Below are 12,410 nucleotides of genomic sequence, written 5' to 3'. Positions count from 1 at the left end.
TACTACCCTAGATCCTGCTAACTCCTCAGCCACTGGGGAGTTTTCAAAACAAAAGAAAATAAACCAAAACCAAAAGCAAACTAAAACAACAACCTATTAGAAAAACTGAAGGCTGGGCTTTTCCCCTGCTCCCCAGAAAATAGCAGCCATGATCCTGCTATGTCTCCTGCTGAAGTAAATAATGGCAAATTGGTTGGTTACACTCTACCCTTTATTAAGTGGAGCCTAGCTGGTGTCCTTGACCTTAATGGAGCCTTTAGACAATCCATCTTCTTGGAGGCCAAGGGCGACAGGGAACTAATAGCAACATTTATTCCATTCCGAATCAGATGTTGATTTTCATCCTTATTTATTTCTGTGTTAGGACCTAAGCTAAGGTGCGGGCAAAGCTTGTGGCCACAGATCCACAAATTTAATGGACTTGTCAATGAGTAGTCAGGGGGACCTGGCAAAGTGAGCCATGAGGGCAGGGGACATGGTGCTTATGCTGCATGCCACACATTTATGAGATTGGTCCCATTGGATTTTTTCCAATTTTTCCAATTTTCTCCTAAAAAATAAAATTAAAAAAAAGTTTAGCATTGCTTAACTAATCAATTTTTCTGGGACCAATTTTTGATCAGGAAGAATGTGAAGATTGACTGAGAACTGAAATGGGGGTCCAAAGTAGCTTTGTTGTATCTGTATCTCTATGCACAATTTCCCACCTGTCATTACCAATTTTTGAGGACTTTGATTAGAATGGGCAGGCAAATTAATATAGGAAATCACATCTTCAAAGAGAAGCTTTAGTTTATCCTTGATTTGACTGAGAGTAAATTGTACTCAACTGGCCTCCTTCCTCAGTAGTGCAAACCTTTATTCTTTCAATAGTTTGCTGGCTTTTCTCTCTAAATCCTTACTTTGCCAGACTGTGGGGTGAAAGGAATTGCACTTAAAATACTCTGTGGCACAAACCAGCACACGTACGGCCCACAGTAGGTAGTATACACACACACACACACACACACACCTGCACACATGCATACAGACATGCATATTGTGTGCATTGACAATAGCCAAACATGTGATATCCACCAGAATTAAGGGAAATTCCCCAACCTTTGCTTCCTATTGATCCTCCTGCTTAACTTCACCTAATTACTCCTGTAAAAAAAATCCATGGCCTTTGTTTCCTCATAACCATTCTGCTGGTCTCACCCTGAAATTCAGTCCTAACTGAATAGTTCTACAAGTGGATTCAGCTAGTCAGCTACTGTTTCTTTAACAGACTTCTCTATATTCTCCTGATTGGCTTTTGGCCAGACCCATACTCAGCTATCACACGATCAGGTCTACACATGACGGCATGTTCACTTTATCCATCACCATCAGTCCTCTCATCAGAAGCAGACCTTCTACTGCAGCAACTATCCATTCTTCTCTCAGCCCGGAAGCACCGCTGCAGTTGTGTCAACCTACATAATTCTCCCTATTTCTCATCAATCTTCAAAATGAAAACTTGCCCAATTCAGTCTCCTTGTTGTCTTAGAAACATGCTATTAATTAGCTCAACATCTACTTTCTGGGCATCTGCTACAAGCTTGCTCAGTGCTAAACATCAAAGATATGAAGGAAACCTTGGAGGAACTAATATTTCTATCTTGACACATACTGCTTTTTATGCTTAGAATGCCTTCTCTCATCATCCATCAATCCAAATTCTCCCCCTTTCATTTCATCATGTCCAAGAATGGTTGACTCTGTCCTCTCTGCTTAACAGTGGGCTCGATGAGGGAAATGACTATTATTAATTAGTCCTTTTATTCCCAGGCCCTGGAACTCAAGGTAATAGAGAAAAGAATGGATAAATGAGTGAATGAATGAATAAAAGAAGCAAGGAAGGGATGATTTTTTTAATCCTCTCCAACCTTTATGTAACTTCTCCCTAAATATTTTTGACATATTTAATGTGTACTACACAACTATCTCCATCTGGGAAAGATTCTGTACCTTTCAATATCTCTGCTTATTTTATGATTTCTGGTCTTTCACTTGAATTAGATAATATGGCTTTTGGAGGATCCATACTTTATACTTTTATTTGTTTTCCCCCAAGTACCTATAGCACTATTGCACACTACTAATGCTTAATTAACATCTGCTGATTGACTTAACAAGCTGTGACTTACAAGTAAAAAATACAACTGCAGTATTATCACATGAAACTTCAAATTAAAGTTAGAACCAAGCTTGTACTCTGAATGACTGCATAGGTCTAATAAATGCCACATAAATGCTAATGTTTTTAATTCAGTGAAGACATTACATAAAGCATTTAGTAACAAAGAATCCACTGATTAACTAAAGCTTTTAATTTTAAATTCGTAATTGGATGTTATCTGCACATCATTAGATAGTTGCACAACTGGCTGAATTATATGACGTTATCGGTTAGTGTGTTGCATGCAATCAATTTCCAGGATTAATTTTTTTAACAGAATGTACCCTAATATATCAAGTCAGTAGTTTGCCTATATGCATGTCAGCACTTCTTTTTAATTATTTATGTTTGAGAGAGAGAGAGCAAGGGAGTGAGCATGAGTGGAGGGGGCAGGGGTAGGTGGAGAAAGATAATCTTAGGGAGACTCCATGCCCAATGGGGAGCCCAATGTAGGGATAAAGCTCACGACCCTGAGATCATGACCTGAGCCAAAATCAAGAGTAGAATGGTTAACTGACTGAGCTACCCAGGTGCTCTGCCTCAGCATTTCTTTTAACTATTCATTAAATTATGGAGATTCAAAAATTTCTATATAGAAAATAATGCCTCACTATTCACATTACAATGTACTAATGTTTAAGGGCACTTGATTTGAATGTAATCATAAATTTATAAAGAATGTGTGTATATTCATTTAAGTTTACATATTCATTATACAAAGGCAAATGAAAATATCTGATCTTGAATCAGACATAGTAAGAATCAATAATGTATCCAAGGAAGATGATGGTATTCAATATAATACCACAGGAAAGTCACCACTACATTGATAGAAATAAAATATCTCTGTTAAAAACACTGGTTTGAGTTGGAGGATGAACTGCTGATTCAGCAAATCCATTTATGCATTTATTCCTACATTAACTCTGAAAAATACATTGAACTAGTGTGTATAAAACACTGTATTAGGTACTATAAAACAGGAAACTGAAGGTGAATGTATTAACTTCATGTGGAAAAATCAAGAAATTGTCAGGATTTCATGAATATGCATGCACATAAAGATCTCATTTGGGGTTTCTTTTCTTTAATAGAACATTTGTGCATTTTAATGGACAGTCATGAACTTTGCTTAATCACCTTTTGTGGACTTTAATATTGGATAAGTATTCAAAGCACATTTCTTCTGAGTGAAATGGACTGGAGAAGTTCAGGAATGTTTCCCATCCATCAAAGAAACAGATGATAGAACACATTTCAGTTGCCACATAGGGAACAACTTAGCTTAATACTCCCTGTCTTTACCTGCCCTTTTCGATGGGGTGAATGGATGCTTCCAATATCCCACTCTCATTATAAATTTAACAAAACCAGGCAACCCTATTAGGGATGAAAAAGAAAAAGCTGGGAAAGGGGAAAATAGTTATTTCCAATCATATTTGCTGGGTAACATATGTGTAATTAGGACCTTTGTAATTAGCAATTGAAAAATCAAATAAAATTAAAATTGCCACCACTGGGTTTCTGGAAGCTTCTGAAGGCCTTAACTCATCATGTTCTATGTTCTTCATTATGTCATTTGGTCATCTCTGATGTTCTGTATCTATCTTGAATTTTACTGCTTTCTATGTTGGGAGGTATTGGAAGAGGACTTAAATAGTTACCTCTCAGATTGATTATGATGCTAGGAAATACGTACTAAGGAGAGAGGGATATAGCTGGGTGCTTTTGACTAGAAGAGAAAAACAAAATCCCCAGAAGAATTCATGAATTCTAGTAAAGGAAAAGGCACAGAACAGTCCAGAGACACATTAAAGTTGAATAGTCCATGTTTCAAAATAAGAAGGTAAACAAGAATAATTTGACGGCAAATTTCAGAGCCATTAATTTATTCTACAAATAAAAGATGAGTACCTTTTTGGTGCAGATAGCCTGCTAACTGTGGGGAAACAGCAGTGGTCATGATACAGACTTTGCCCCTTAGGAGCTTACTTTATTGAAGATCATGAACACATGGAAGAAACAGATACATTAACAAATGATTATAATTCAGTATTCATGAGGTTGTGACATCACAAGAGGTAAGAATAATGCTTTATTACACAAAATATTTTAGAGTTGAATGCATATATATATATATATATAGATATACATATAAATACATGCATCTCTCTCTATAACATAAAATTTAGAAATAAATGGCTATAATTTAATAGAAATTTTATTCATTTAGGTAACTAAGCTATAAGGTGTTGCTTTAGAAAAGTTAAGTCATAAGTTAATATTTTGTTGTCTATAAGAATTAATTACCTCTAAAGAATGAGATTTATTCCCTTCTTATTACGATCAGGTCAATGGCTTCACATAAAATAATTCTAGCCAGTCAGAGGACTAAACAAGATCTCTTTGAATTATTAATTTGAATAGGTATCTCTGCATTATACACAGCCTGAGCTATTTCCCCTAGAGATAAGGTCTAAGATGAAAATAGAAGATGGCAAGTGCAGTTGAGAATACAGATCCCTTCAGACTGCCTGTGGAGGTATCTGGCTGGCTAAATACGTTTTGCCTTTAATATAATATTTTGCAACTATGTATGCTTGCAGTTACTAATTATGGCAATATAAATAGTTCTATCAATATTCTTGGGAAGCTTAAGCATTATATTTGTTCTGGACATCATTAGAGAAAGTTGTAGTACAAAGTGGAATGTGAGATGTTAGTAAGGAACATGCCAGAAAGTGGTTTATGTAAATCTCATTGAAAAATGCATTCTTTGGGAATACTGAGTTACAGAGAACCCACACAATTTTTTTTCAGGTTATATATGACTTTACTCACCGGATGTCTGACATAAATATTACTATAAATTTAACTTTTTATTTTTTTATAAACATATATTTTTTTTTATCCCCAGGGGTACAGGTCTGTGAATCACCAAAATTTATACTTCTGCTTCTATAACCTATAAAATTATTGAAAATTTATTTTCGATTGATGTGGATCATCTATTGTGCTTATGTGCTGTAAACACATTTTACCATAAGAAGTCATAGCAAATGTTCCCTTACCTTAAGCAAGGGAATAAAATTTAAAATTTGATTTACATTTACAACACAAAGAAGGGAATTAATTGGGTAATTTGGATGGTGAAATGTTGCCTGTTATAGGAATTTAGTTCAACTAAAAAAATGGGTTTGGGATATGACTAAGTAATAAGAATAGTTTTTCTACTTCTGCTCTTTGCTGGAATGGATCAGAATATAAAGGATCAGAAGTTTATCTTTTTTTTTTTTTTTTTAACAATTTTTGAATGAGGGTAGACAGATTTAGCCCCGAACCCATCAGTGTAGTAATGTTGAAGTTAAATCACAGTGTTCTAGAGAATAGTATAATTACTGGAAGCCACAAAAACTGGGTCAACTTAATACTTTAGTTGGATGACATGCTTTCATATTTTGGACAAACTAATCTTGGAGTCCCAGCTGCTAGAAGCATCTGTTGTATAGATATAGAGAAAGAAAAGCAATATGTCATTTTTACCAGCTAAAAGATGAAGAACGTTATATTAGTTTATTTCTTTGCACAGATTGTCATAAAATCCCCACATTCCTTTGGGTTTAATTGTTTACTAACTTTTCAGGAAAATAAATCTTTAAAGCATTCAATCATTTAATAAGAAAATTCAGCAAATAACAGACATTTTTTTTTTGTCGGTGATTATTTTAGTTTCAATCTCTTCCATATTGACTAGATAATTATTATCCAGATTCATATGTCATCAATTCTGCCAACAAAACAGGTCGAAAAAGAACAGCCTCACTCTAATTTAGAATTAATAGAAATTCTTTCTCTTAACCTCAAAAAGAAAAGTTTTTATATAAACAGAGTAGAATTCAAGAGTAATTTACAAGTATATATTTACTTTCCCAGTATTTATTACAAGAAGTTTAAAGACAGTTGTTCAAGTTAAGTGATTGTTAAAACTACAATCATTATAAGACATTAAATAAAACAATTTTTTTAATGGAGCTACTGTAATCTTATGTGCAAATCTAAACCAACTTAAATGATCAGAGAATACTTTCGTATATCACAGAAACCTAACTAAATTAACTTAAAACACTGAATTATTTTAGGAAGTTGATTAAACATGTAATCAGTGCTGAAACTTTTCTAACACCTAATTAACTAAGAAAAGTGGTTCACAAAGTTATGTTTTCAATCCATTTAATAGCACTGTCTCTAAAGACATTTTCAATTAGCCACATTTTCTTTGGATTTACTCAAATTTTCAAAGTTAGAAAAAGCTTTGAAAATAACACTAAATGGTTATGACTTTGGTAGATATTTTTTAAGTAAGGGATTTCTATCTTTTAACCAAGGTATCTTTTTAACAGAAAGTGTTTGCTATGTTGTGTAACAATCAAAGTTAGTTATATTTGTTCATAGAGTCAAATTAGGAGGAGAGAGTTAGAAGCAACTTTTCTGAGTGGGAAGGATTTTCCTTGTAATTGTGGTAAATTTAGACAAAGTATTCATATACTTTCTAGCAACAGTAGGTTCCGGAGGAAATTCAGAAATTATATCAAAGAAGATAAAGAGGGGGATGGCGATCTTTATTATTATTCTATCCTTTTGCCTGTGAAGGAAACCAAAACAGCTGAGTTTATTTTACTGACAGGACCATTCCACATCAACGGGAAGAACAAATCAGTCTGACTTTTTCCTAGTGTCAAGACTTGGAAAGTGTTCCCAGAAGAATAATAAAAGATAAATCGATAACCACACAGATTCCTACTGCAACATTGGCGGTTCCTACATGAGGACCCAAATTCTTCCTAATCTTTCCAAATGTTGCTTGTAAGGGCCTGTACCCACTTTCTTTGGTGCCAGTTTGAAACATGTTACCCCACTCCTTAGCCTGTCCTCCTCGTCCCTTTCTCTTTGCACGTGATTCTGCTTTAAGGATAAATGAAGCACTCGGGTTAATATTCAAACTACACAAAGAACTCATACAACTCAATGGAAATAAATTTTAAAAAGTGGCCAGAGGAATGGAATAAACATCATTCCAAAGAAGACATACAAATAGCCTACAGGCCATGGCAACATGCTCAACATCACTCATCATCAGGGAAATGCAAATCCAAACTACGATGAGATGTCACTTCCTACCACTTAGAATGGTTAGACAAGAGATAACAAATGCTGGGTGCGGATGTGGGAAAAAGCGAAGCCTGTATACTGTCCTGGGAATGTAAATTGGTACAGACACTGAAAAACAGTGTGGAGGTTCCTCAAAAAACTCAAAATAGACAGGCCGTATGATCCAGCAATTCCACTTTTAAGGACGCATATGCCTGAAGGAGAGGAAATCAGAATCTCAAAGAAGTATCAGCACCTCCACATTCACTGCAGCATTTTTTATAATAACCAAGATATGGAGAGCAACCTGAGTATCTATTAGCAGATGAATGGACAAAGAAAATGGGGTATATATGTGGACTATCATTCAGCCCATAAAAAGAGAGAAATCCTGCCATTTACAACAATACGGATGGACCCCGAGGGCATTAAGCTCAGTGAACATAAGTCAGATGGGGAAAGAAAAATACTGTATGACTTCATTTATATACGAAATCTAAAAACAAACAAAAAACAAACTCATAGAAACAGAGAACAGCTGATGGTTGCCAGAGGTGAGGGTAGGGAGTGGTTTATGATAAATAGATGAAGGGGGTTCGAAAAGTTGTAAGATAGTAAGTCACGGGGATGCAATGTATAGTGCGGTGACTATAGCCAACGACACTGCATTGTATATTTAAAGTTGCGAAGAGAGTAGATGATAAAGGCTTTCATGGAAAAATAGATCAACTATGAGGTGATGTATGTTAATTAAATTTATCATGGCAATGATTTCCCAAGTCATTATCATGTATACCTTAAGCTAATAAGGTGTTACTTGTCAGTGGTATTGAGACACAACTGGGAAAATATTTTAAACTAACACGAAAGAAGCCACCCAGCTTCACCCAGCCTCCCCAAAGTGAAGCTGGTCTTTACACTCTCCCTGTGGTCTCAGCAGGAAAGCCCACTTTTGCCCAGGACTACTCTCCACCTGCATACTTGAATCATTTCTTCCCTTTGGAAAAAGGGCCTCGCGCTACAGTCATCACCTGTCTGCTTCTCAAATGGTTTCTGGAGTATAAACATGCTCAGTTTCCACCATCTTTGAAGCAAACAACTAACGGTATAATAAACAACTAATGGTATCATGGTATATACCAACTAATGGTATAATAAACAGCTAATGGTATAATCATGCACACACACTCTCTCCTTATACATCAGGTCCTGTGTGCCCGTCCAAAAGTCATTCTCTTTCCTGAAGGATTAACTTTCTATTCCCTTTAACATCTTAAGAACTTTACTTCTGGGGATCCACATGGCCACCAGACTCCTTCCAGCTTTATCCTGTTACAACCTGGAGTTGCTCTGCAGTTTTCATTTGTCTTTCCAAAGCCTTGGATAGGCCACGGAGTCCTCGTGTCCTTGGGTGTTTCACGCTGTCTCCAGCACGTGGCACAATCAACCAGGCAGAGCAGGTGAACAGGAACACAGACGGGCTCACCACAAACCTCGTCTGCTCACTGCACATTTCTCACGCCCTTCCTTCTCTCCCCCCGTGAAAGGGTCTGTACATACAATCTTGAGCAGATGTCATATAAGCAGAGCTTATTTTCTACCAACTGGCTCTCTCCAACCTTGGTCACAACATTTTGTAACTATTCGCTAGTATGTTTTATCCACCACGAGACTGAGTTCTAGAACCTAAGAATCTAGTGTGACTTACCTTCCTCTTTGCATCACTACAATACAGAAGGTCTCAAAGATGATGGAAAGAAAAGGAAATAAGGAGGGAGGGCAGGAGAGGGACACTTTGGAGCAGCAGGAAAATAGTGAGGTGTGGGGGAGGTTTGCAGGACAGTGGGGTGAAAATGGAACTGGAGGTGATTATGTGAAGTGAAATAAGTTAAGCAGAGAAAGATAATTATCATATGATTTCACTTAGTTGTGGAGCATAAGGAATAGCATGGAGGACATTAGGAGAAGGAAGGGAAAAATGAAGGGGGGAAATCAGAGGGGAAGAAGAACCATGGGAAACTACAGACTACAGGAAACAACCTGAGGGGCTTTAGAGGGGAGGGGGTTGGGGGATGGGTAAGCCTGGGTATCATGGAGGGCACAGATTGCGTGGAGCGCTGGGTGTTATATGCAAACAAGGAATCGTGGAATGCTACATCAAAAACTAATGATGTACTGTGTGGTGACTAATGACTAAAATAACATGACATAATAAAATAAAAAATAAATAAAATATATTAAAATACAAAAAAAAGAGAAAACAGGAAAATGATCAAAACAAAAGGCACCCAATTTCAAAATTCTCACTTCATTTAACGTAAAAACAGAAATTATTTGTCAAAAGGTTAACATTATATGTTTCATTAAATGAAAGACAAGTTATTTTCTGTATCTACTCAAAGCTTTAAAATTCCCAATACACATTTTATGCTAGATCCAGTCTCCCCATTTACCTCAAGGGATAGTATTAATCCCCATAAGACTATTTAATGTGTGCATCTGAAAAAGGACAATGTACAGTAATAATACTGAGGTAATACAAAGCATTTGCCTAGGCCTTTCCAGGTAATGGGGCATTATTGCTCAGGTAAGTCATTTATCTCATGACCACCTGAAGAGATAAACAGAGCAGGCGCTGTTATTTTCACTTTACAGTTGAGAAAATTGAACTTCAGAGAGGTTAAGAGGTACATACGCCTTGGAGCTGTGAAAAAATTGAAGAAGAAGGTGAAGGTAAAAAGGAGAAATATTAGATTTGCTCTTTTGAAAATGCTTCAGTGGGAGAAACGCAATCTTAATCGGCAGCAACAAATACTTATTCAGCATTTACCTCTTGGAACCCAGCTCTGTCTTTCCTGTGATAGAAATTTTATCAAAAGAAAGAGCAGGCATCACTTCATAGCCCTTCAGACAGCAATTTTTTTGAGAGAGCCAGGCCTTTCAAATAATTTACTCCCTGAATGCTCTTAAATCCTAGGGTGGCAGGAAAAGTAATCATTAACTATTTACCATCTATATGGCTGGGATACTATTTTCTTGGTTAAACTCAAGATACAGCAAACAGCTTCCTCTCTGGGTGTGAGGTGTGCGTACTTTGGGGATTTCCTGGATAATCAATATGTGTTTATTCAGGAATAACACTGTTCCCCTTTGCCCAGGACCTTCATGTTTCTCTTATTCTGTCCCACTAGAGTTCTTATTACCACGCTGGCTTGTGTGTGTGTGTGTGTGTGTGTGTGTGTGTGTGTGTGTGTGCTGGTTTTTTTTGTTTTGTTTTGTTTTTTGTTTTTGTTCTTGTATTTTTGCTTTTACTAGCTATTTTCAGAGGCTTTTATGTAACCATCCTTTAGCCAATTTTAAAGAACCTGGAGCAACATCTTCCTTTAAATAATAGAATCAAGAACAGGAAGGATTTAAGAGATCTTTACGTCCACTGACATTTAAATGCTCATACTTCTTGAAGGATGTCTAGACTGAAACACTGGATTGCAACAAGAAAATATTTGCAACAAGTAGTGGATTTTGAGTAATTTATTACTCTTTTCCTTAAAAAAACACCATTTTAATGGTTTGTATTACCTTGGCAATAAGTACAGAAAAGTGCTATAGAATCGTATAATTATGGCATCTTTGCTTTTATGACATTTAGGTTATATATATATATATAAATTTTTATGCTAAATGAATGTGATCAGGAATAAAACTTGCATTCATAATTTGCCACCAAGGAAAAATATGTGGTCTACTTATCCACAATCTGTATTATGACTCCTTTCCAACTTGTTTTGATGAAAAGCAGAGATGCTCATCTTTCTTGCTCTAGTTTTCAGGCCTAAACCTGAGGAGGCAAACAATGTGCATGACACTTACCCACTCTTCCTCATCATAGTCTGAATGGTGTGGTATGGAGTCCTGCCTTCTCATCGGCGCGGGTGGGTCCTGGGGACAGCTCTCCTCTGTGCTGTTCTTAGGAGACGGTGATTTTTTAAGGACACCTCCTGGTCTGGCAGTGTAGAGGGCCAAAAGAGCACTTCTGACCAGCTGATCCTTGAAGGCATGTACAAAAAGCTCTGTCTGGAAAGAAATTGACAAGGATTAGAAACACCGTGGTAGGCATCCCAGCACAGAGCCACGAAAAGGTCAACAGCAGATTTGTTGGCACATATGTGGTGTGCCTGGTGGAAAAAGTACAGGCAACAGAGAGAGAAAATGATTCATACCAATCAATGAAAATAGTTGAGTTTTGGGATGCTGCCAAGGCCTTGAGGCCTCCTGTTCTGAAAGCTAATGCTTTGGTTCCGTGGGCACTATAAACAGCAGCTGTCTCCTCAGCCCCCTCTCTTTTAGTTCCAAATTCTGTCTTTGAAGATGAATTTCACTAGAGATAATCATTTGGACACCATCTACCTGCTACACTTTTCAAGTAATTCCAAATGCACCTTAAAAGAAAATGTGGTGAGACTGTGTATATTCTGTATTTTAAGCAGGAAGAAAGGCTAAAGAAAGGATGATACATCTGAAAATAGACACAGAAAACTTTTTTGCTTCTTAGCATCATGGGTCATTTATTTGTGGAGCATAACAAATAGCATGGAGGACATGGGGAGTTAGAGAGGAGAAGGGAGTTGGGGTAAATTGGATGGGGAGGTGAATCATGAGAGACTATGGACTCTGAAAAACAATCTGAGGGGTTTGAAGTGGCGGGGGGGTGGGAGGTTGGGGTACCAGGTGGTGGGTATTATAGAGGGCACGGAGTGCATGGAGCACTGGGTGTGGTGAAAAAATAATGAATGCTGTTATGCTGAAAATAAATAAATTAATTTAAACAAACCAGTAGAGATAGCACAGGCAATATTCTCATGAAAATATTTGTTTTTTTTTTTTCCTTATTATCACTCCCTAAACTGTCTTCCTCCACCAAATGTTTCTAGTAATGCTCAGTGTGAATGAGGCTGCTGTGAAACTTGCCATGGCAGATTTTTACAAGCTGGTGGTAAATACTTAGTAAGTACTATAGAAATGACGGCTTCCCAACAATAAAGAACTTGACAGTAGTACT

The 12,410-nt window shown here is 36.8% G+C and overlaps 1 protein-coding gene across 14 annotated transcripts in view; it reads right to left on the bottom strand.

The window, feature by feature from the left end:
* The window catches only part of INPP4B (inositol polyphosphate-4-phosphatase type II B), an 837,179-nt gene that overhangs the window by 114,201 nt on the left and 710,568 nt on the right, over nucleotides 1–12,410 (bottom strand). For all 14 annotated transcript variants that reach the window (XM_082727238.1, XM_082727234.1, XM_082727229.1 and 11 more), the window contains one exon: nucleotides 11,222–11,425. In XM_082727238.1, coding sequence (XP_082583364.1) covers nucleotides 11,222–11,425 — 204 coding nt within the window. The remainder of the gene's footprint in view (nucleotides 1–11,221; nucleotides 11,426–12,410) is intronic.

This window comes from Mustela nivalis (assembly GCF_964662115.1).
Source record: "Mustela nivalis genome assembly, chromosome: 4".
NCBI lineage: Eukaryota > Metazoa > Chordata > Mammalia > Carnivora > Mustelidae > Mustela > Mustela nivalis.
The sequence above is the reverse complement of the archived record's forward strand: the minus strand, read 5'-3'. Positions and strand labels throughout refer to the sequence as shown.